Genomic DNA, 25,031 nt, shown 5'->3' on the forward strand with positions numbered 1-25,031 from the left:
GGGAGGGTGAGGTGGGTGGATCACCTGAGGTTGGGAGTTCGAGACCAGCCTGACTAACATGAAGAAACCCGGTCTTTACTCAAAATACAAAAATTAGCCAGGCGTGGTGGCGCATGCCTGTAATCCCAGCTACTCAGGAGGCTGAGACAGGAGAATTGCTTGAACCTGGGAGGCTGAGGTTGCGGTGAGCCGAGATTGAGCCATTGCACTCCAGCCTGGGCAACAAGAGTGAAACTTCATCTCAAAAAAAAAAAAAACCAACCAAACAAAAAAATAGCTGGGCGTGGTAGCTCACGCCCGTAATCCCAGCACTTTGGGAGGCCGAGGGGGGCAGATCACGAGGTCAGGAGATCGAGACCATCCTTGCTAACACGGTGAAATGCCATCTCTAACTAAAAATACAAAAAAAATAGCCGGGCTTGGTGGCTGGTGCCTATAGTTCCAGCTACTTGGGAGGCTGAGGCAGGAGAATGGCGTGAATCCGGGAGGTGGAGGTTGCAGTGGGCTGAGATCGCGCCACTGCACTCCAGCCTGGGCGACAGAGCGAGACTCCATCTCAAAAAATAAATAAATAAATAAATAATAAAAATACAAAAATTAGGCCGGGCACAGTGGCTCAAGCCTGTAATCCCAGCACTTTGGGAGGCTGAGGTGGGCGGATCATGAGGTCAGGAGATCGAGACCATCCTGGCTAACACGGTGAAACCCTGTCTCTACTAAAAATACAAAAAAAAATTAGCTGGGTGTGGTGGCAGGTGCCTGTAGTCCCAGCTACTCCGGAGGCTGAGGCAGGAGAATGGCTTGAACCCGGGAGGCAGAGCTTGCAGTGAGTCGAGATCAAGCCACTGCACTCCAGCCTGGGCAACAGAATAAGACTCCGTTTCAAAAAATAAATAAACAAATAAATAAAAAATAACAAAAATTAGCTGGGCATGGTGGCGCACACCTGTAGTCCCAGCTACTCGGGAAGCTGAGGCAGGAGAATGGCTTCAACCCGGGAGGCAGAGGTTACAGTGAATCGAGATCGGCCACTGCCCTCCAGCCTGGAGACAGAGCGATACTCCGTCTCAAAAAAAAAAAAAAAGAAAAATTAGCCAGGCCTGGTGCATGTGCCTGTAATCCTAACTACTCGGGAGGCTGAGGCAGGAGAATTGCTTGAACCAAGGAAGCGGAGTTTGCGGTGAACTGAAATCAAGTCACTTCACTCCAGTGTGGGCGACAGAGCAAGACTCCATCTCAAAAAAAAAAAAAAAGACAAGGTCCCACTCTATTGCCCAGGCTGGAGTGCACAGAAGCACGATCACAGCTCCCTGTAGTCTTGAACTCCTGGGCTCAAGTCACCCTCCCACCTCAGCCTCTCTGGTAGCTGGGACAGGTGCTCATCACTGTGCCTAGCCCAAGTTCTTCATGTGCTTCTTGACTGATGATGCTACTGCTTTTGTAAACTGCCCATTCTTGGGTGTTTCTTTTCTTTTTTTTTTTTTTTTGAGACGGAGTTACGCTTTTGTTGCCCGGGCTGGAGTGCAATGGTGCAATCTGGGCTCACTGCAACTTCTGCCTCCCAGGTTCAAGCGATTCTCCTGCCTCAGCCTCCCAAGTAGCTGGGATTACAGGCATGTGCCACTATGCCTGGCTGATTTTGTATTTTTAGTAGAGACGGGGTTTCACCATGTTGGTCAGGCTGGCTGGTCTCCAACTCCTGACCTCGGGTGATCCACTGCCTCGGCCTCCCAAAGTGCTGGCATTACAGGCCTGAGCCACCACACCCCATCGCGTTTCTCTCTCTCTTTTTTTTTTTTTTTTTTGTTGTTGTTTGAGATGGAGTCTCACTCTGTTGCCAGGCTGGAGTGCAGTGGTGTGATCTCGGCTCACTACAACCTCCTCCTGGGTTCAAGCAATTCTCCTGCTTCAGCTTCCCGAATAGCTGGGACTACAGGTGTGGGCCACCACACCCAGCTAATTTTTGTATTTTTAGTAGAGATGGCGTTTCACCATGTTGGCCAGGATGGTCTCGATCTCTTGACCTCATGATCTGCCCACCTCAGCCTCCCAAAGTGCTGGGATTATAGGTGTAAGCCACTGTGTTCAGCCTCTCTTTTTTTTTTCTGAGATGGAGTTTCACTCTTATCGCCCAGGCTGGGGTGATATGGCACAATCTCAGCTCACTGTAACCTCTGCCTCCCAGGTTCAAGCGATTCTCCTGCCTTAGCCTCCTGAGTAACTGGGATTACAGGCACCCACCACGACGCCCAGCTAATTTTAGTTTTTTTTTTTTGAGATGGAGTTTCGCTCTTGTTGCCCAGGCTGGAGTGCAATGGTGCAATCTCAGCTCACCACAACCTCTGCCTGCCAGGTTCAAGCAATTCTTCTGCCTTAGCCTCCCAAGTAGCTGGGACTACAGGCATGCACCACCACACCCAGCTATTTTTTTGTATTTTTAGTAGAGATGGGGTTTCTCCATGTTGGCGTGGCTGGTCTCAAACTCTCGACCTTAGGTGATCTGCCCGCCTTAGCCTCCCAAAGTGCTGGGATTACAGGCGTGAGCCACCACACCCAGCTATTTTTTTTTTGTATTTTTAGTAGAGACAGAGTTTCACCATGTTGGCCAGGCTGGTCCCAAACTCCTAACCTCCGGTGATCTGCCCCTTGGACTCCCAAAGTGCTGGGATTACAGGCATGACCCACCAGCGGTGTCCAGCCTTTTTTTTTTCCTTTGAGACAGAGTCTTGCTCTGTCACCCATGCTGGAGTACAGTGGCAGGATCTTGACTTAGTGCAATCTCTGCCTCCTCAGTCAAAGCAATTTTCTTTTTTTTTTTTTTTTTTTTTGAGACGGAGTCTCGCTCTGTCGCCCAGGCTGGAGTGCAGTGGCGCGAGATCTCGGCTCACTGCAAGCTCCGCCTCCCGGGTTCATGCCATTCGCCTGCCTCAGCCTCTCCGAGTAGCTGGGACTACAGGCGCCCGCCACCACGCCCGGCTAATTTTTTGTATTTTTTTTTAGTAGAGACGGGGTTTCACCGTGGTCTCGATCTCCTGACCTCGTGATCCGCCCGCCTCAGCCTCCCACCAAAGTGCTGGGATTACAAGCGTGAGCCACCGTGCCCGGCCTTTTTTTTTTTTTTTTTTTTTTTTTTTTGAGACAGAGTCTCGCACTGTCGCCCAGGCTGGAGTGCAGTGGCGCAATCTCGGCTCACTGCATGCTCCGCCTCCCGGGTTCACGCCATTCTCCTGCCTCAGCCTCTCCGAGTAGCTGGGACTACAGGCGCCCGCCACCACGCCCAGCTAATTTTTTTGTATTTTTAGTAGAGACGGGGTTTCACCGTGGTCTCAATCTCCTGACCTCGTGATCCGCCCGCCTCGGCCTCCCAAAGTGCTGGGATTACAAGCGTGAGCCACCGCGCCCGGCAGTCAAAACAATTTTCATGCCTCAGACTCCCAAGTAGCTGGGATTACAGGTGTCCACCACCATGCCCAGTCAATTTTTGTATTTTTAGGCCAGGTGCAGTGGCTCATGCCTGAAATTTCAGCACTATGGGAGGCCGAGACTGGCGGATCACAAGCTCAGGATTTCAAGACCTGGCTCAGCAGCATATTGAAACCCCGTCTCTACTAAAAATACGAAAAATATAACCGTGCATGGTGGCACACACCTGTAATCACAGCTACTAGGGAGGCTGAGGCAGGAGAATCCCTTGAACCTGGGGGGCAGAGGTTGCAATGAGCCAAGTTTGCGCCACTCATCTCCAGCCTAGGCAACAGAGCGAGACTCCATCTCAAACAAAGTTACGCTCTTGTTGCCCAGGATGGCGTGCAATAGTGCGATGTCGGCTCACCGCAACCTACACCTCCTAGGTTCAAGCGATTCTCCTACTCAGCCTCCCAAGTAGCTGGGATTAGAGGCATGTGCCACTACGCCCGGCTAATTTTGTATTTTTAGTAGAGACAGGGTTTCTCCATGTTGCTCATTTTGGTCTTGAACTCCCGACTTCAGGTGATGTGACCGCCTCAGCCTCCTGAAGTGCTGGGACTATAAGTGTGAGCCACCGCACTGGGCCTTCTTTTTAATTTTTATTTTTTTTAGTTTTTAAAATTTTAAAAATTTTTTTTTTTTTTTTTTGAGACGGAGTCTCGCTCTGTCGCCCAGGCTGTAGTGCAGTGGCGCAATCTCAGCTCACTGCAAGCTCCACTTCCCAGGTTCACGCCACTCTCCTGCCTCAGCCTCCCGAGTAGCTGGGACTACAGGCGCATGCCACCACGCCTGGCTAATTTTTTTTTTTTTGAGACGGAGTCTCGCTCTGTCGCCCAGGCTGGAGTGCAGTGGCGCAATCTCGGCTCACTGCAAGCTCCGCCTCCCGGGTTCACGCCATTCTCCTGCCTCAGCCTCTCCAAGTAGCTGGGACTACAGGCGCCCGCCACCACGCCCGGCTAATTTTTTTTGTATTTTTAGTAGAGACGGGGTTTCACCGTGGTCTCGATCTCCTGATCTCGTGATCTGCCTGCCTCAGCCTCCCAAAGTGCTGGGATTACAAGTGTGAGCCACCATGCCCGGCCTAATTATATATTTTTAGTAGAGATGGGGTTTTGCCATATTGGTCAGGCTGGTCTCAAACTCCTGACCTCAGGTGATCCACTGGCCTCAGTCTCTCAAAGTGCTGGGATTACAGGTGTGAGCCACTGCACCGGGCCATATTGCAGGTTAGTTGTTATACGCTCCTTAGCATATTTTGACCCCCATATACACTGTCCTGGTAAGTATTTTATTTCTATGTATTCAAGGCACTTGATCTTTCCTTTTTTTTTTTTTTTTTAGACAGAGTCTCACTCTGCTTTCCAGGGCTGCAGTGGCATGATCTCAGCTCACTGCAACTTCCACCTCCTGGAATCAAGCGATTCTCATGCCTCAGCCTCCTGAGTAGCTGGGATTACAGGCGCATGCCACCATGCCCTGCTAATTTTTGTATTTTTAGTAGAGATGGGATTTCCCCATGTTGGCCAGCCTGGTCTCAAACTCCTGACCTTGTGATCCGCCCATCTCAGCCTTCCAAAGTGCTGGGATTACAGATGTGAGCCACCGTGCCCAGCGTTTTTTTCTTTTTTAAAGATGGTCTCACTCTGTTACCCAGGCTGGATCTGGAGAGCGATAATCAATGACTTACGACCGAATGCTGTGGCTCACGCCAAGGTGGGCAGATCATAAGGTCAGGAGATGGAGACCATCTTGGCCAACATTGTGAAACCCGTCTCTACTAAAAATACAAAAATTAGCTGGGCGTTGTGGCCAGATGCAGTGGCTCATGCTTGTAATCCCAGCACTTTGAGAGGCCGATGCGGGCAGATTACAAGGTCAAGAGATCGAGACCATCCTGGCCATCATGGTGAAACCCCATCTCTACTACAAATACAAAAATTGGCTGCCAGGTGTGGTGGCTCACACTTGTAATCCCAGCACTTTGGGAGGCCGAGGCGGGCGGATCACGAGGTCAGGAGATCGAGACCACGGTGAAACCCCGTCTCTACTAAAAATACAAAAAAATTAGCCGGGCGTGGTGGCGGGCGCCTGTAGTCCCAGCTACTCGGAGAGGCTGAGGCAGGAGAATGGCGTGAACCCGGGAGGCGGAGCTTGCAGTGAGCCGAGATCGCGCCACTGCACTCCAGCCTGGGTGACAGAGCGAGACTCTGTCTCAAAAAAAAAAAAAGAAAAAAAATTGGCTGGGCATGGTGGCACGCACCTGTAGTCCCGTCTACTCGGGAGGCTGAGGCAGGAGAATCGCTTGAACCCAGGAGGCAGAGGTTGCGGTGAACCAAGATTGTGCCACTGCACTCCAGCCTGGCAACAGGGTAAGACTCCCTCTCAAAAAAAAAAATTAGCTGGGCGTGGTGACGAATGCCTGTAATCCCAGCAACTCAGGAAGCTGAGGCAGGAGAATCACTTGAACCAGGGAGGTGGAGTTTGCAGTGAGCTGAGATGGAGCCACTGCACTCCAGCCTGGCGTCAGAGCGCGGCTCTGTCTCAAAAAAAAAAAAAAAAAATACAGGACAAGGCAGGCGGATCATAAGGTCAGGAGTTCGAGACCAGCCTGGCCAACATAATGAAACCCCGTCTCTACTAAAAATACAAAAATTAGCCAGGCGTGGTGGCCCACGCCTGTAGTCCCAGCTACTCAGGAGGCTGAGGCAGGAGAATCGCTTGAACCAGGGAGGCGGAGGTTGCAGCAAGCTGAGATTGTGCCACTGCACACCATCCTGGGCGACAGTGCGAGACTCCATCTCAATAAAAAAATTAAAAATAAAAATAAATAATCACAGTTTAATGCAACCTCGACCTCCTAGGGCTCAGGTTATCCTCTCATCTTAGCCTAGTAGCTGGCACTAAAGGCACATATCACCACTCCTAATTAATTTTTTTTTTTTTTTGAGATGGAGTTTTGCTCTGTTGCCCAGGCTGGAGTGCAATGGCGCGATCTCGGGTCACTGCAACCTCTGCCTCCTGAGTTCAAGCGATTCTCCTGCCTCAACCTCCTGAGTAGCTGGGATTACAAGTGCCTGCCACCACACCTGGCTAATTTTTGTATTTTTCATAGAGATGGGGTTTCACCATGTTGGCCAGGCTGGTCTCGAATTCCTGACCTCATGATCCACCCTCCTCCGCCTCCCAAAGTGCTGGGATTACAGGAGTGAGCCACCCTGCCTGGCCTAATTTTTGTATTTTGTAGCAACAGGGTTTTGCTATTTTGCTCAGGCTGGTCTTGAACTTCTGGGCTCAAGTGATCCATCCACCTTAGCTTCTGAAAGTGCTGGGATTTCAACAGGCATGAGTCACCATGCCAGGCCTTATCTTCTTTTTTTTTTTTTTTTTTTGAGATGGAGTCTTGCTCTGTCGCCCAGGTTGGAATGCAGTGGCACAATCTTAGGTCTTTGCAACCTCTGCCTCCTAGGTTCAAGGGATTCTGCTGCCTCAGCCTCCGGAGTAGCTGGGATTATAGGCACTGACCACGCCCAGCTAATTTTTGTGTTTTTAGTAGAGATGGAGTTTCATCATGTTGGTTAGGCTAGTCTTGAACTCTTGACCTCAAGTGATCTGCCCAGCTCAGCCTCCCAAAGTGCTGGGATTACAGGCGTGGGCCACCATACCCGGCATTGTCTTCATTTTTAACATTCCAGTTTATAACCAACCTGAATTAATTTTGTAGTATGATGTGTGGATGTATTTTGGCTTTTTTTTTTTTTTCTGAGACAGGGTCTCACTCTATCACCAAGGCTGGAGTGCAGTTGGCACGATCTTGGTTCACTGCAACCTCCACCTCCCAGGTTCAAGCGATTCTCATGCCTCAGCCTCCCAAATAGATGGAATTACAGGCGCCCACCACCACGCCCACGCCCGGCTAACTTTTGTATTTTTAGTAGAGATGGGTTTTCTCCATGTTGGCCAGGCAGGTCTGGAACTGCTGACCTCAAGTGATCTGCCCACCTTAGACTCCCAAAGTTACTTTTCCAAAATATTTGTCAATTGATCCAATGCATTTTTTTCTATGTTTTTGAGATGGAGTCTTGCTCTGTCTTCCAGGCTGGAGTGCAGTGGTGCCATCTAGGCTCACTACAACCACTGCCTCCTGGGTTCAAGCGATTCTCCTGCCTCAGCCTCCCGAGTACCTGGGATTACAGGCACACACCACCATGCCTGGCTAAGTTTTGTATTTTTAGTAGAGACGGGGTTTCACCATGTTGGTCAGGGTGGTCTCGAACTCCTGACCTCGTGAGCTGCCTGCCTCGGCCTCCCAAAGTGTTGGAATTACAGGCGTGAGCCACTGGGCCCGACCTTTTTTTTTTTTTTTTTGGACACGGAGTCTCACTCTGTCGCCCAGGCTGGAGTGTAGTGGTGCAATCTCGGCTCACTGCAACCTCTGCCTCCCAAGTTCAAGCGATTTTCCTGCCTTAGCCTCCCAAGTAGTTGGGATTATGGGCGTGTGCCATCATGCCTAGCTAATTTTTGTATTTTTAGTAGAGACAGCATTTCACCATATTGGTCAGGCTGGTCTGGAACTCCTGACCTCCAGTGATCCACCTGCCTCAGCCTCCTAATGTACTGGGATTACAGGTGTGAACCACCGCGCCTGGCCCCAACACATTTGTTTTATTCAATACGTGTTGATTAAGTACTTTTTATGAGAAAGCCCTAATTTAAGGTCATGGCAAATATAACGGTGAGACTAACATGACCCATCTCTGGCTGAGTAACTTTGAAATTCACAGATTTGGCCGGGCACAGTGGCTCACACCTGTATTCCCAGCACTTTGGGAGGCCGAGGAGGGTGGATCACAAGGTCAGGAGTTTGAGACCAGCCTGACCAACGTGGTGAAATCCGTCTCTACTAAAAATTCAAAAATTAGCTGGTCGTGGTGGCAGGCACCTGTAATCCCAGCTACTCAGGAGGCTGAGGCAGGAGAATTGTTTGAACCTGGGAGGTGGGGTTTCAGTTAGCCGAGATTGCGCCAGTGTACTCCAGACTGGGTGACAGGACGAGACTCTATCTCAAAAAAAAAGAAAAAGAAAAAGAAAAAAATTCACAGTTATAATTTTACCCAAATAGCTGTTGTTTATGTGTTATATTTTTCTTGTTTTTATTTTTATTTTTGTTAAAAAAGAGATGGGATCTTGCTATGTTGCCCAGGCTGGTCTCGAACTCCTGAGCTCAAGTGATCCTCCACCCTTGGCCTTCCAAACTGCTGGGATTACAGGTGTGAGCCACCTCACCTGGCCAACGTTTTTTCAACAGAATTGGTGCTGCATGTATAATGTTGAAAAACGAAATACTGGTGGGGCATGGTGGCTCACGCCTGTAATCCCAGCACTTTGGGAGGCTGAGACGGGTGGATCACCTGAGGTCAGGAGTTCGTGACCAGCCTGGCCAACATGGTGAAACCCTGTCTTTACTAATAATACAAAAATTAGTTGGGCGTGGCGGCAGGCACCTGTAAAGCGAGCTACTTGGGAGGGTGAGACTGGAGAATTGCTTGAACCCACGAGGCGGAGGTTGAAGTGAGCTAGGATTGCAACATTTCACCTCAGCGTGGGTGACAGCAAGACTCTGTCTAAAAAAAAAAAAAGAAAAATGAAATACTGGTATTCACATATTTAGAACAATTGCCTACACAGAACCATATTCATTCATTTAAACAATACTTATAGAGTGTCTAATATATGTGAGGCAGCAGTGATTGTAATCAGTGCTTTGAACAAAATACACAAAATAGGGTAATACTTCCCTAATGAGTTGGCTTTTGAACACAGGCATCAAGGATGTGGGGAGGAGGCATTGTGACCATCAGGGGAAGAATATGCTAAACAGGCTGGGTGTGGTGGCTCATGCCTGTAATCCCAGCACTTTGGAAGGCTGATACCTGAGGTTAGGAGTTCAAGACAAACCTGGCCAACATGGTGAAACCCTGTTTTTACTAAAAATACAAAAAAAATTAGCCAGATGTGGTGGCGGGCATCTGTAATCCCAGCTATTTGGGAGGCTGAGGCAGGAGAATCGCTTGTACTGGGGAGGTGAAGTTTGCAGTGAGCCAAGACCACACCATTGCACTCCAGCCTGGGCAAGAAGAACAAAACTCCGTCTCAAAAAAAAAAAAAAAAAAAAAAAAAAGGCTGAGTGCAGTAGCTCACACTTGTAATTCCAGGTTTTTGAAAGGCCGAGGCAAACGAATCACTTGAGCCCAGGAGTTCAAGACAGCCTTGGCCACATGGTGAAACCCATTCTACAAAAAATACAAAAAATTAACTGGGCATGATGGCGTGTACCTGTAGTCCCAGCTACTAGGGAGGCTGAGCTGGGAGATCACTTGAGCACTGGATGTCGAGGCTGCAGTGTGCCATGATGGTGCCACTGCATTCCAGCTTGGGTGACAGAGTGAGACCCTGCCTCAAAAAAAAACAAAAAAAAAACTATAATAGATATGAACAAAACCTAACTGGGCTAGACAAAATGGAACAAATACATCTACTTTCAGATTAAAAGGAGCCCAAGCCCCATCTCATTCTAGCACACCCTACTCCACTGTCCTGGCAGTAGCAGGTACGGCCATCTGCGGGGGTGCTTGTCCTCAAAAATGTCCCCAGCCAGCCTGTGTCTTTGTCACTCTATGGAGCTCACACCCACTTTTCTTCCTTCCTCTCCTTCCCTAGTCCCCTGCACTAGGTCAGACAGTCCCCTTTGGGGTACAGGAAACAAAGCAGGAGGAGTTTGAGGTCCCTACACTGCAGCAGAAGAAGAGGAAGGAGTGGGGCCTGAATTGACCATAAAGGATGTGGGGGCCACGTTGTTCCACTGTAATATCAAGGAGGGGGTGGCCACTGTTTGTCTCAGCCTGGGGCTCCCCCTCTAAATTCCTATTTGTAGTTACTAGAATGAAAAAAAAAACATGTATTTTCCGGGATAGATAAATAAATAATCCACTGGCAGAGATCAGAGAGGTTTAATCTGGACCATTATGAATTGGGGCCAGGTGCGGCAGCTCACCCCTGTAATCCCAGCACTTTGGGAGGCTGAGGCAGGTGGATCACCTGAGGTCAGGAGTTTGAGACTAGCCTGGCCAAACCCCATCTCTACTAAATATACAAAAATTAGCCAGGTGTGGTGCCCCACGCCTGTAGTCCCAGCTACTCAGGAGACTGACACGAGAATTGCTTGAACCTGTGAGGCAGAGACTCTGTCCCAAAAGAAAGAAAAGGCTGGGTGCAGTGGCTCACGCCTGTAGTCTCAGCACTTTGGGAGGCCAAGGCAGGCGGATCACCCGAGAGCAGGAGCTCGAGACCAGCCTGGCTAACATGGTGAAACCTACAAAAATTAGCCAAGCATGGTGGCAGTTGTCTGTAATCCCAGCTACTCTGTAGGCTGACACAGGCGAATCACTTGAACCTAGGAGGTGAAGGTTGCAATGAGCCAAGATCACGCCACTACACTCCAGCCTGGGGGATAGAGTGAGACTCTGCCTGCAAAAATAAAAAATAAAAAATAAATAAATAAATAAATAAATAAATTAGCCATGAATGGTGGCGGGTGCCTGTAATCCCAGCTACTCGGGAAGCTGAGGCAGGGAGAATTGCTTGAACCCGGGAAGTAGGTTGCAGTGAGCTGAGATCGCACCATTGCATTCCAGCCTGGGCAACAAGAGCAAAACTCCATCTCAAATAAAACAAAACAAAACACCCAAGACTGTAACACTTGTGTTTTGGAATTATGACTATCCTGCTGCTTTACGTCCAGTATCCATCTGTAGGGCACACCAGCCTCTCAACACAAAGGGCATGGGCAGATGGTGCTTTCATTATGGCCACCATTGGTTGAGACCCCTTCAGGTTTCAGGCTCTTTTTTTTTTTTCCCCAAGACGGAATCTCGCTCTGTCGCCCAGGCTGGAGTGCAATGGCACAATCTCGGCTCACTGCAACCTCCGCCTCCTGGGTTCAAGTGATTCTCCTGCCTCAGCCTCCAAAGTAGCTGGGACTACGGGCACATGAAACCATGCCTGGCTAATTTTTTGTATGTTTAGTAGAGATGGGTTTTTTTTTTTTTTTTTTTGAGACGGAGTCTCGCTCTGTCGCCAGGCTGGATTGCAGGGGTGCAATCTCGGCTCACAGCAACCTCCGCCTCCCAGGTCCAAGCGATTCTCCTGCCTCTGCCTCCCTAGTAGCTGGGATTACTGGCACCCGCCACCACGCCCAGCTAATTTTTGTATTTTTAGTAGAGACGGGGTTTCACCATGTTGGCTAGGCTGGTCTCCAACTCCTGACCTCAGGTGATCCGCCTACCTCGGCCTCCCAAAGTGCTGGGATTACAGGCATGAGCCATGGAGCCCGGCCGGCTTTTTTTCGGACATTCATCCCCTGAGGATCAAGTTAAGTGTGATTGTTATTAGGACCTGATGCATGGGAGCCTCCAAAGTAGCTGGGACTACGGGTGCCTGACACCACGCCTGGCTAATTTTTTGGTTTGTCTTTTTTTGAGGAGTTTCACTCTTGTCGCCCAGGCTGGAGTGCAATGGCTCGATCTCGGCTCACTCCAACCTCCACTTCCCGGGTTCAAGCAATTCTCCTGCCTCAGACTCCTGAGTAGCTGAGATTACAGGCACCCGCTATGTCACCCGTATAATTTTTGTATTTTTGTAGCGACAGGGTTTCACCATGTTGCCCAGGCTGGTCTTGAACTCCTGACCTCAGGTGATCTGCCCACCTCAGCCTCCCAAATTGCTGGGATTACAGGCGTGAGCCACCATGCAGGGCTGTTTTTTTTTTGTTTGTTTTTGAGATGGAGTCTCGCTCTGTTACCCAGACCGGAGTGCAGTGGGGTAGCAATTCTCCTGCCTCGGCCTCCGGAGTAGCTGGGATTACAGGCATGCACCACCACGTCTGGCTAATTTTTGTATTTTTAGTAGAGACGGGGTTTCACCAAGTTCGTCAGGCTGGTCTGGAACTCCTGACCTCAGGTGATCCACCCGCCTTGGCCTCCCAAATTGCTGGGATTACAGGCGTGAAACACCGCGGCCGGCTCAACACAACAACCTCATTATTAAAACAGTTTTGACCAGGCGCAGTGGCTTTTGCCTGTAATCCCAGCACTTTGGGAGGCTGAGGTGCACAGATCCCGAGGTCAGGAGTTCGAGACCAGCCTGGCCAATATGGTGAAACCCCATCTCTACTAAAAATACAAAAATTACCCGGGCGTGGTGGTGCATGCCTGTAGTCCCAGTTACTTGGGAGGCTGAGACAACAGAATCACTTGAACTCAAGAGGTGAAGGTTGCAATGAGCTGAGATTGTGCCACTACACTTGAACCTGGGCGACAGAGCGTGACACCATCTCAAAAACATAAATAAATAAATAAAAAATAAAATAAAATTAGACAGCTTTGTCAGGCCAGGCATGGTGGCCCACGCCTGTAATCCCAGTACTTTGGGAGGCTGAGGTGGGTGGATCAGGAGGTCAGGAACTCAAGGCCATCCTGGCTAACATGGTGAAACCCTATCTCTACTGAACATACAAAAAATTAGTTGGGCGTGGTGGCACGCGCTACTCTGAAGGCTGAGGCAGAAGAATCACTTGAACCCGGGAGGCAGCGGTTGCAGTGAGCCAAGATCACACCACTGCAGTCCACTCTGGGTGACAGAACAAGACTGTTTAAAAAAAAAAAAAAAATAGGCAGGGCACAGTGGCTCACGCCTGTAATCCCAGAACTTTGGGAGGCCGAGGTGGGCAGATCACGAGGTCAGGAGACCGAGACCATTCTGGCTAACACAGTGAAACCCTGTCTCCACTGAAAATACAAAAAAACTTAGCTGGGGGTGGTGGGGGGCGCCTGTAGTCCCAGCTACTTGGGAGGCCGAGGCAGGAGAACGGCGTGAACCCAGGAGGCGGAGGTTGCAGTGAGCCGAGATCATGCCACTGCGCTCCAGCCTGGGCGACAGAGCGAGACTCCGTCTCAATAGAGAAAGTAAAAAAAAATAATAATACTGAGTTTTGAGGGTTTTTTTTTTTTTTTTTTTTGGACAGGGTCTCACTCTGTCACCCATGCTGGAAGACAGTGGTGCAATCATGGCTCACTGCACTTGACCTCACAGGCCCAAGCGATCCTCCCAACTAAGCCTCCAGAGTAACTGGGCCACAGATGCATGCCACTACACCTGGCTAATTTTTTTTTTTGAAACGGAGTCTTGCTCTTGTTGCCCAGGCTGGAGTACAATGTTGCCATCTTGGCTCACTGCCACCTCCACCTCCCGGGTTCAAGTGATTCTCCTGCCTCAGCCTCTGGAGTAGCTGGAATTATAGGTATGTGCCACCACGCCTCGCTAATTTTGTATTTTTAGTAGAGACGGGGTTTCACCATGTTGGTCAGGCTGGTCTCGAACTCCTGACCTCAGGTGATTCACCTGTCTCGGCCTCCAAAAGTGCTGGGATTACAGGTGTGAGCCACTGCACCCAGTTCTAATTTTTTAAATTGATTTTGTCTTAGAGATGAGGTGTCCCTATGTTGCCCAGGCTGATCTCAAACTCCTAGGCATCAGCCACCACATGGACCTTAGTGAGTTTGTGTGTTTTTTTTTTTTTTTTTTTTTTTTGAGATGGAGTCTTGCTCTGTCATCAGGGCTGGAGTGCAGTGGTGTGATCTCTGCTCACCGCAAGCTCTGCCTCCCGGGTTCACGCCATTCTCCTGGCTCAGCCTCCCGAGTAGTTGGGACTACAGGTGCTTGCCACCATGCCCGTCTAATTTTTGTATTTTTTAGTAGAGACGGGGTTTCATCGTCTTAGCCAGGATGGTCTCGATCTCCTGACCTCGTGATCCGCCCGCCTCGGCCTCCCAGTTGTGAGTCACCGCGCCTGGCCCCTTAATGAGTTTTTAAAAAGTCCCTTTTTCTTCAGTCTACATTTGAGGAAGGGCCTTTCTAGGTGGTGGTAAACTGAGGCCTGAGGGGTGGGCTTGAAGCAGGTGGAGGCAGAGGCCATGGGGTGGAGAGAGGGTGGGAACAGGGAGGGAATCTTGGGCCCTGAAGGGATTAAATTGTGTTTTCAAATATCTGCTTTGGCCTGGTGAGTGGCTTAGCCTGTATTCCCAGGACTTTAGGAGGCAGAAGTGAGCAGTTCAGTTGAACCCAGGAGTTCCAGACCAGCCTGGGCAACATGGGGAGACCCCCGCCCCCGTCTCTACAAAAACACAAAAATTAGCTGGGGATGATAGTGCAAGCCTGTAGTCCCAGCTGCTTAGGAGGCTGAGGTGGTTGGATGGCCTGAGCCCAGAGAGGTTGAGGCTGCAGTGAGCCATGATCATACCACTACTCCAGCCTGGGTGACAGAGCCAGACCCTGTCTCAAAAAAAAAAAAAAAAAAAAATTAGGCCAGGTGAGGTGGCTAAACTGAGGTCAGGAGTTTCTTTTTTTTTTTTTTTTTTTTTATGGAGACGGAGTCTTGCTCTGTTGCCCAGGTTGGAGTGCAGTGGCACAATCTTGGCTCACTGCAACCTCTGCCTCCTGGGTTCAAGCAATTCTCCTACCTCAGCCTCCCGAGTAGCTGGGATTACAGGTGCCCGCCACCACGCCCGGCTGATTTGTTTTTGTATTTTAGTAGAGACAGAGTTTCACCATGTTGCCCAGGCTGATCTCGAACTCCTGAGCTCCGGCAATCCACCTGTCCCGGCCTCCCAAAGTGCTAGGATTACAGGCTTGAGCCACCGCGCCTGGTCAAGGTCAGGAGTTTCAAAGCAGCATGGCCAACATGGTGAAATCCCGTCTCTACTAAAAACACAAAAAATTGGCCAGGCGTGGTGGCGGTTGCCTGTAATCCCAGCTACTCGAGAGGCTGAGGCAGGAGAATCACTTGAGCCTGAGAGGTGGAGGTTGTAGTGAGCCAAGATAGTGCCACTGCATGCCAGCCTGGACGACAAAGTGAGACTCTGTCTCAAAAAAAAACAAACAGGCTGGGCGCAGTGGCCCATGCCTGTAATCCCAGCACTTTGGCAGGCTGAGGCGGGCAGATCATTTGAGGTCAGGAGTTCCAGACCAGCTTGGCCAACATGGTGAAACCCTTCTCTACTAAAAATACAAAAATTAGCCCAGTGTGGTGGCATGTGCCTGTAATCCCAGCTACTTGGGAGGCTGAGGCATGAGAATCGCTTGAACTGGGGAGGTGGAGTTGCTGTGAGCCGAGATAGTGGCACTGCACTCCACCTTGGGCGACAGAGTGAGACTCTGTCTCAAAAAAAAAAAAAAAAAGTAGCATCTATCCTTCCAGATCATTTTTTAGAATTTTATTTATTTATTTATTTATTATTATTATTATTTTTTGAGACGGAGTGTTGCTCTGTCGCCCAGGCTGGAGTGCAGTGGCGCGATCCCGGCTCACTGCAAGCTCCGCCTCCCGGGTTCTCACCATTCTCCCGCCTCAGCCTCTCCGAGTAGCTGGGACTACAGGCGCCCGCCACCACGCCCGGCTAATTTTTTGTATTTTTAGTAGAGACAGGGTTTCACCGTGGTCTCGATCTCCTGACCTCGTGATCCGCCCGCCTCGGCCTCCCAAAGTGCTGGGATTACAAGCGTGAGCCACTGCGCCCGGCCTAATTTTTTTTTATTTTATTATTTTGTTGTTGTTATTATTATTATTATTATTATTTTGAGACAGGGTCTCACTCTCTTGTCCAGGCTGAAGCACAGCATGGTTCAATCAGGGCTCTCTGCAGCCTCAACTTCCCTGACTCCAGGGATCCTCTCACCTTGGCCTCCGGAGCAGCTGGGACTACAGGTGTGTGCCACCATGCCTGGCTAATTAAAAAATTTTTTTTTGTAAAGAGGGAGTTTTGCTATGTTGCCCAGGCAGGTCGCAAACTCCTGGGCTCAAGTGATCCTCTTGCCTTGGCCTTCCAAAGTGCTGGCCATCTCGCCTGGCCTACTATTTTTTTAGAGATAGGGTCTTGCTCTATCACTCAGGCTGTAGTGTAGTGGTGTAATCATAGCTCACTGCAGCCTCAAACTACTGGACTCAAGGGATCCTTACACTTAGCCTGCCGACTAGGTGGGACTACATGCACGTGCCACCATGCCCAGCTAAGTTTTAAAACTTTTTTTTGTAGAGACGGGGCTCTCACTATGTTGCTCAGGCTGGTTTACGAACTCCTGGCTTCAAGCGATCTTCCTGCCTTGGCCTCTCAAAGTACCAGGATTACAGGTGTGAGCAACCGCACCCGGCCTATTTGTTTATTATTTATTTTTTTAGTCCTCAGGTCAGAATCTCCAGTGTTTTTTAATTGCGGTGGGGCGCACGGAATGGCAGAACGACATAATACAGTATAAAAGCAGTTCTTTCCTCAGGGTGAGAACTTAATAACAAAGAGACGTTCTGGGCTCTTTGCCTGACACACAGTAGGCACATTATTTGGTTATTTGCTTTTAATTTCGATTTAATAAGCATGTTTCTGTAGAAGACCTCATTTGGGCCTCCCAGCTTTTTAACCACATTTAGGATCTCCGTAGGAATATTTTTCATCATCATTCTGTTGAGACAGAGACTGAGGATTAAAGGGAGATCACTTGGCTTCGAGGTGACAGCCTGTTCGAGTGGCGCGGTTCTCGGATCTGCTGGAAGCAACAGCTGCTCAGCCGAATTTGCGCCCCCAGGCCCAGAACTCGCAGGCCGGCGACCGCCGCAGGCTGCCGCCCTCTCTTCGCTTCTGCGCTTGGCTGCTCAGCGCCATCTTTGAACCTGGCACCAATGCCTGACTTCCGCAGTTTCCTCGCCCAGGAGTAGCGCGCCTACCCCGAGCGTGCTTTTTCTGGGGACCGGGTATGCAAAACCGGTCATGCTTCTCTCTCTGGCCGGGAAGAATCATTACTTTTCTTTCTTCCAGGCCTTGCAGGAGGCGCTGCGACCAATTCAAACATGGCGCTGCCGGCCTCACGTTTCCCGCTAATGGCGGCGTAGGGGCGGAGGTCGCGCCTGAGTGCGTCCGTACAAGAGGGCGGCACCGTCTCCATGGCAACCCGCGCGCAGCCCGGGCCACTCAGCCCGGCGGGAAGCGCGGGTGTTGCGGCGCTGGCGACAGGCGGGGTTGCCAGCTGCCCGGGGCCAGGGCGGCCAGGGCTGCTGCAGGACGAGACTCTGGGTGTGGCGTCCGTGCCTTCGCAGTGGAGGGCCGTCCAGGGCATCCGCGGGGAGACGGTGAGGGCGCGGGCCCCGCGCGGAGCGACGCGGGCGGGAAGGCGCGGGCGCAGCGCGGCAGCCGGGTGGGTTCGGGCGTCCCACCGTTTGCCTTTACAGTTTATTCCACAGAAACTGACCCAGAGGATACTCTCGGCCCATTTTTTAACAACAAAAAGTGGAAAAACAAAACACCTCCAAGGATCCCACGTTTTGAAGGATTTTGTGTGAACTGCAGTTTTTAAGCATTTCAAACTAACAACTTTTTTTGGTTTTGTTTTTTTTTTTTGAGACAGGGTCTTGCTCTGTCGCCCAGGCTGGAGTGCAGTGGTGCGACCTCGGCTCACTGCAGCCTCAGCACCTGGTGCTCGAGCGATCCTCCCACCTGCGCATCCAGAGTATCTGGGACCTCAGGCGCGCGCCACCACGCTGGCTGTTTATTTATTTATTATCTTGTAGAGATGGGGTCTCCCTGTGTTGCCCTGGCTGGTTTCCAACTCCTGGGCTTAAGCTGACCTCCTTCCTCGGCCTACCAAAGTGCTGGGTTTACAGGCGTGAGCCACCGCGTTCAGGCCAACTTTTTTTTTTTTTTTTTCTTGAGACAGTCTCGCTCTGTCGTCCAGGCTGGAGTGCAGTGGCGCGAACTCGGCTCACTGCAAACTCCGCCTCCTGGGTTCACGCCATTCTCCTGCCCCAGCCTCCCGAGTAGCTGGGACTACAGGCACCCGCCACCACGCCTGGCTAATTTTTTTGTATTTTTTAGTAGAGACGGGGTTTCACTGTGTTAGCCAGGATGGTTTCCATCTCCTGACCTCGTGATCCGCCCACCTCGGCCTCCCAAAGTGCTGGGATTACGCGTGAGCCACTGCGCCCGGCCTTCTTTTTTTACTTTTTTTTGAGACAGAGTCTCACTCGGTCGCCCAGGCTGGCGTGCAGTAGCGCCAGCTACTTGGTTTCTTTCTTTCTTTTTTTTTTTTTTTTTGAGACGGAGTCTCGCTCTGTCGCCCAGGCTGGAGTGCAATGGCGCGATCTCTGCTCACTGCAAGCTCCGCCTCCCGGGTTTATCCCATTCCCCTGCCTCAGCCTCCCTAGTAGCTGGGACTACAGGCGCCCGCCACCACGCCCGGCTAATTTTTTGTATTTTTTTTTTTTTTTTTTTTTTTTTAGTAGAGACGGGGTTTCACCTTGTTAGCCAGGATGGCCTCGATCTCCTGACATTGTGATCCACCCGCCTCGGCCTCCCAAAGTGCTGGGATTACAGGTGTGAGCCACCGCGCCGGCCCAGGCTAACTTTTAAATGACCAAACTGCATCGTAAATTCTAGATAAGCCAGTTTTCCAGGTGTTTAATCAAACACGCACAAAAGGAGGTGCTCTGATGAGATGAGGGGCGGGGCTGCTGCGTGCTCAAGGCCTCTCCCAAGCGGTCTGTGCGGACTTTGAGCTTGAGCACCTGCTGTGTGCCAGGAGCAGTTCAAGGGTTGGGGACTCATCAGAAAAGAAGACAGACATCTCTCCTCGAGCTTACATGGGGCAGTGGCAAGGGCTGTAACATTAACAGTATATTTAATAAGTAAATTATGCAGTGTGTTAGAAGGTGAATAGTGCCATGGACAAAAGAAAAAGCTGAGAGATTGGAAGGACTGGGTTGGGGATTGAGAGGGTGGTTTGCTGGGTGGGTTACGGTGAGAGGGTGACCTTTTAGCAAAGATTTGGAGGAGTGAGCATGGGCTAAGTGGATACTTGCGGTAGAGTCATCTAAGGAGATGAAAAGTCAAGTGCAAAGTAGGGTGCCCTGGCATTGTGCCTGTATTCCCAGCTACTTGAGCAGCTGAGGCGGGAGGATCCGTTGAGCCCAGGAGTTGGAGGCTGCAGTGAGCTATGATTGCACCACTGTGTTCCAGCTTGGGTAACAGTGAGACCCTGACTCTACAGGGGAAAAAAAAGGTCAGTGCAAAGGCCCTAGGGCAAATCTGTCTGTTTGAGGAGGCAGGTGGGGCTGGAGAAGAGTGAGAGGGATGGGAAGAGTGGTCCCAGGTGAGGTCAGAGAGGGTAACTAAAGGAAAGGCAGGTCAGGTGGGGGCTGTCAGTATTGTAAGGACTTATGTTTTTCCTCGGAAAATGAGCAGCATTGGGTGCTGCACATGTCCCAGAAGAGAATACTGAGGCTTAGCTTGCTGCACGAACCTGCAGAGAGCCCAGATCCTCCCCAAGGCCAGTGAGGTTTCCATGAAGTCTTACTCTTGAGGACAGATTTCTTACCTCAGGCCTAAAAGTCTGCACAGCTGAAGCCAGGATCTGATCTGGCTTTCAGGCACTTCCCACTTTGCTGTGCTGTATGGGAGCGGTTCTCAGGGAAAGGCAGGGCACTAGGTGGTTTAGTTAACTGTCTGTCCTTATCGCAGGTCAATTGATGATTTAGATGCACTGGCTTTTAAGCAATACTCAAAATAGCTCTTGCTGAACATTTTGTTTTTGTTTTTTGTTTTTTTTTTGAGACGGAGTCTCGCTCTGTCACCCAGGCTGGAGTGCAGTGGCACAATCTTGGTTCACTGCAAGCTCTGCCTCCTGGGTTCACGCCATTCTCCTGCCTCAGCCTCCCGAGTAGCTGGGACTACAGGCACCCGCCACCACGCCTGGTCAATTTTTTGTATTTTTAGTAGAGACAGGGTTTCACTGAGTTGGCCAGGACGGTCTCCATCTCCTGACTTTGTGATCCGCCCGTCACGGCCTCCCAAAGGGATTGCAGGCGTGAGCCACCACGCCCGGCCTTGCTGAACATTTTTAGAAGACTCTAGGTTGGGGCTAGGCACGGTGGCTCAAACCTGTAATCCCAGCATTTTGGGAGGCTGAGGCTGGTGGGTCACCTGAGGTCAGGAGTTCGAGACCAGCCTGGCCAATATGGTGAAACCCCATCTCTACTAAAAATACCAAAAATTAGCCGGGTGTGGTGGTGCATGCCCGCAATCCCAGCTACTCTGGAGGCTTAGGTGGGAGAACCACTTGAACCTGGGAGGCGAAGTTGCAGTGAGCCGACATTGTGCTACTGCACTCCAGCCTGGGTTACAGTGAGACTCTGTCTATAAAAAATAATAATAAAAATAAAAAGTAGACTCTAGGTTAGGAATCATTGATTCAGTTTAATACTTTTTTTTTTTTCTAATACAGAGAATGAGATTGAGTCTGGCTAATTTTCTTGTAGATAGCTTTAACCTGTAGAATCCCAAGAAAATGATTCTAATACTTGGGTGCGAAGGCTTTCATCTGTGAGGATGGTTCACTCGAAACACAGCCAGCTCTCTTACCTAAGGAGATTCTTTTATGTTGTAAGAATGTTTCAGGGGCCAGAAGAAGGTGGTAAGTTACTTCTTTCATCCCTTCCCTTTCTTTTGTCCCCTTCCCACTCTTCCCTTCCCTCGCTCCTTCCTTTCTTCCTTCCTTCTTTCCACAGGGTCTTGCTCTGTCTCCCAGGTAGGAGTGTAGTAGTGCCATCTTGACTCACTGCAACCTCCAAGTTCCAGGCTCAAGCCATCCTCTTGCCTCAGCCTTCTGTGTAGGAGGGATTACAGACACATACCACTGTGCCCAGGTGATTTTTAAATTTTTATTTTATTTTATTTATTTTTTTGTGTGAGATGGAGCCTCTTGCCAGGCTGGAGTGCAGTGGTGCCATCTCGGCTCACTGCAGCCTCCGCCTCCTGGGTTCAAGCGATTCTCCTGTTTCAGCCTCCTGAGTAGCTGGGATTACAGGCACGCCCCACCACGCCCAGCTAATTTTTGTATATATATTTTTTTGAGACGGAGTCTTGCTCCGTTGCCCAGACTGGAGTGCAGTGGTGTGATCTCGGCTCCCCACAACCTCCGCCGCCCGGGTTCAAGTGATTCTTTTGCCTCAGCCTCCTGAGTAGCTGGGACTACAGGCACGTGCCACCATACCCGGCTAATTTTTGTATTTTTAGTAGAGACAGAGTTTCACTATGTTGGCCAGGTGGGTCTTGAACTCCTGACCTTGTGATCCGCCTGCCTTGGCCTCCCAAAGTACTGGGATTATAGGCATGGGCCACCATGCCTGGCGTGACAAAGCTGTCTAATTTTATTTTATTTTATTTTATTTTATTTTTTTGAGACGGAGTCTCGCTCTTTCACCCAGGCTGGAGTGCAGTAGCGCGATCTCGGCTCACTGCAGGCTCCGCCCCCTGGGGTTCACGCCATTCTCCTGCCTCAGCCTCCCTTGTAGCTGGGACTACAGGTGCCTGCCACCTTGCCCGGCTGATTTTTTTTTTTTTTTTTTTGAGACGGAGTCTGGCTCTGTTGCCCAGGCTGGAGTGCAGTGGCGCAATCTCGGCTCACTGCAAGCTCCGCCTCCCGGGTTCACGTCATTCTCCTGCCTCAGCCTCTCCGAGTAGCTGGGACTACAGGCGCCCGCCACCACGCCCGGCTAATTTTTTTTTTTTTGTATTTTTAGTAGAGACGGGGTTTCACTGTGGTCTCGATCTCCCGACCTCGTGATCCGCCCGCCTCGGCCTCCCAAAGTGCTGGGATTACAGGCGTGAGCCACCGCGCCCGGCCTTTATTTTATTTTAATTTATTTATTATAGTGGCGCGATCTCAGCTCACTGCAAACTCCGCCTCCCGGGTTCACCCCATTCTCCTGTCTCAGCCTCCTGAGTAGCTGGGACTACAGGTGCCCATCACCACGGCTGATTTTTTGTATTTTTAGTAGAGATGGGGTTTCACTGTGTTGGCCAGGATAGTCTCAATCTCATGACCTCGTGATCCACCTGCCTTGGCCTCCCAAATTGCTGGGATTACAGGCGTGAGCCACCGCGCCTGGCCTGGCCTTTTTTTTTGGAGACAGAGTCTCGTTCTGTGGCCTAGGCTGGAGTGCAATGGCGTGATCTCAGCTCACTGCAACTTCCGCCTCCTGGCTTCAAGCGATTCTCCTGCCGCAGCCTCCTGAGTAGCTGGGACTACAGGTGCATGTCAGTACGCCTGGCTAATTTTTTTTTTTTTTTTTTTTTTTTAGTAGAGGTGGGGTTTCTCCGTGTTAGCCAGGATAGTCTTTATCTCCTGACCTCGTGATCCGCCTGCCTCGGCCTCCCAAAGTGCTGGGATTATGGGTGTGAGCCACCGTGCCCTGCCCAATTTTTTTTATTTTTAGTAGAGATGGGGTTTCGCCATATTGGCCAGGTTGGTTTTGAACTCCCGACCTTTCACCATGTTGGCCAGGCTGGTCTCAAACTCCTGGCCTCAAGTCATCTGCCTGCCTCGGCGTCCCGGGTTCAAGTGATTCTCCTGCCTCAGCTCCCGAGTAGCTGGAATTACAGGCATGTGCCACCATGCCTGGCTAATTTAGTATTTTTAGTAGTGAGGGAGTTTCTCCATGTTGGTTAGGCTGGTCTCGAACTCCCGACCTCAGGTGATCCACTTGCCTGGGCCTCCCAAAGTGCTGGGATTACAGGCGTGAGCCACTGTGCCCGGCCTCGTTTTTTTGTTTGTTTGTTTTTTTGAGACGGAATTTCGTTCTTGTTGCCCAGGCTAGAGTGCAATGGCACAATCTCGGGTCACTGCAGCCTCCACCTCCCGGATTCAAGCGATTTTCCTCCATCAGCCTCCCGAGTACCTGGGAGTACAGATGTGCACCACAGCACCTGGCCAACTCTTGGTACTTTCTTTTTTTTTTTTTTTTTTTTTTTTTGAGATGAAGTTTCGCTCTTGTTCCCCAGGCTGGAGTCCAATGGCACAATCTCAGCTCAGTGCAACCTCTGCTTCCTGGGTTCAAGCGATTCTCTTGCCTCAGCCTCCTGAGTAGCTGGGATTACAAGTGCCTGCCACCATGCCCACCTAATTTTTGTATTTTTAGTAGAGATGAAGTTTCACCATGTTGGCCAGGCTGGTCTCAAACTCCTGACCTCAGGTGATCTGCCCGCCTTGGCCTCCCAAAGTGCTGCGATTACAGGCGTGAGCCACTGCACCCGGCCCGACTCTTGGTACTTTCTAATTGGTCTTGTTCCTCTGGTTCTTGTGTGATTTCTGAGCCAACCTGGTCAGTTTCTGTGCCAGTCTGATGAGAATGTTCAGTACTTTGGGTCGCCTGGATCAGTCTTCCAGTGCCTTGTAGAAGCATTGCCCTTTGAGATTGTAGCCAGTCCACGTGCTCATTCTCTGCAGCACATGTGCTATGTTTCTTTCCTTTTTTCTTTTTTTTTTTTTTCTGAGATGAAGTTTTACTGAGTTACCCAGGCTGGAGTGCAGTGGTGCTATCTCAGCTCACTGCAACCTCTGCCTCCTGGGTTCAAGCAATTCTCCTGCCTCAGCCTCCTGAGTAGCTGGGATTACAGGCGCCTGCCACCATATTCAGCTAATTTTTTATATTTTTAGTAGAGATGGGTTTCACTGTGTTGGCCAGGCTGGTCTCAAACTCCTGACCTTGGGTGATCTGCCCGCCTCGGCCTCCCAAAATTCTGGGATTACAGGCATGAGCCACCGTGCCTGGCTGTGTGCCATATTTCATGTCTCCTCGGCCTCCAGGTGTGGCTCTCCAAGGTGTGCTTCTCACCTCCTGATAGTTTGGCAAGGTCCTTCCAGTAGTGTTTTTTGAGACAGTCTCAATCTGTCGCTCAGGCTTGAGTGCAGTGGTACGATCTTGGCTTACTGCGACCTCTGCCTCCCGGGTTTAAGCGATTCTCCTGCCTCAGCCTCCCGAGAACCTGGGATTACAGCCGCGCGCCACCACGGCCGGTTAATGTTTGTATTTTTAGTAGAGATGGGGTTTCACCATGTTGGTCAGGCTGGTCTTGAACTCCTGACCTCAAGTGATCTGCCCACCTCGACCTCCTAAAGTGCTGTGACTACCGGTGTGAGCTACTACCCCCGGCCCTTCTGGTAGTTTTGAAGCTTAGACATCATGGGGTTACAGAAAGATAGAGGTGCATAATGTAGTTCCTCCTCCATCTCTGCCAGCTTTTTGTTTCCTTCCTGTTGCTTTTCATCAAAATCTCTGATCAGCTTCTCTTTGGTCCCCACTGCACCCAGCAGCCGTTTGGGCACTCCTTGTAGGCCTTCATAGAGACAGTGAAAGATCTCATGCCGCTTCCTGACATGCTCCGAGGAGGGGGCAGAGGTGGCCATGGCACAGGCTGTGCTCAAGCATCGGCCACAGATTCTGGGTGCTGGGTGTGCTCCTAGCCTGACAGAACCGCACCCAGCCCCTTAGCCGTCATGATGACCACTGCGCCACTGCTGCCTGGTGCTTTTTGAGTTAACTTTTTGTTCTTTATACAAGTAATCTATGGGCTGGCGTGGTGGCTCATGCATGTAATCCCAGCAATTCGGGAGGTTGAGGCGGGTGGATC

The 25,031-nt window shown here is 50.5% G+C and overlaps 2 protein-coding genes across 9 annotated transcripts in view; one reads left to right on the forward strand and one right to left on the reverse strand.

The window, feature by feature from the left end:
- DYNC2I2 (dynein 2 intermediate chain 2) overlaps positions 1-25,031 on the forward strand; it is a 54,923-nt gene that overhangs the window by 12,605 nt on the left and 17,287 nt on the right. For 2 of the 8 annotated variants that reach the window (XM_055270927.2, XM_055270928.2), the window contains exons 1-2: positions 16,220-16,708; positions 17,388-17,698. The exons of 2 other annotated variants lie outside the window; for them this stretch is intronic. In XM_055270927.2, the coding sequence (XP_055126902.1) occupies positions 17,513-17,698 (186 nt within the window). In that variant the 5' untranslated portion in view covers positions 16,220-16,708; positions 17,388-17,512. Of the gene's footprint in view, positions 1-16,216; positions 16,709-17,387; positions 17,699-20,886; positions 21,034-21,127; positions 21,266-25,031 lie in introns of those variants that run through there. 4 more of the 8 variants (XM_063635863.1, XM_063635861.1, XM_055270926.2 and 1 more) reach the window with 4 other exon arrangements.
- On the reverse strand, positions 19,946-24,807 carry LOC129478240 (vesicle transport through interaction with t-SNAREs homolog 1B-like). Its single transcript, XM_055269883.1, has 4 exons — positions 24,548-24,807; positions 24,174-24,257; positions 23,662-23,855; positions 19,946-20,010 (listed from the first exon to the last, which is right to left on the reverse strand). The coding sequence occupies exons 1-4, from the start codon at positions 24,805-24,807 to the stop codon at positions 19,946-19,948; spliced, it is 603 nt and encodes a 200-aa protein (XP_055125858.1).

Source organism: Symphalangus syndactylus, chromosome 3 (assembly GCF_028878055.3).
Source record: "Symphalangus syndactylus isolate Jambi chromosome 3, NHGRI_mSymSyn1-v2.1_pri, whole genome shotgun sequence".
Taxonomy (NCBI): Eukaryota; Metazoa; Chordata; class Mammalia; order Primates; family Hylobatidae; genus Symphalangus; species Symphalangus syndactylus.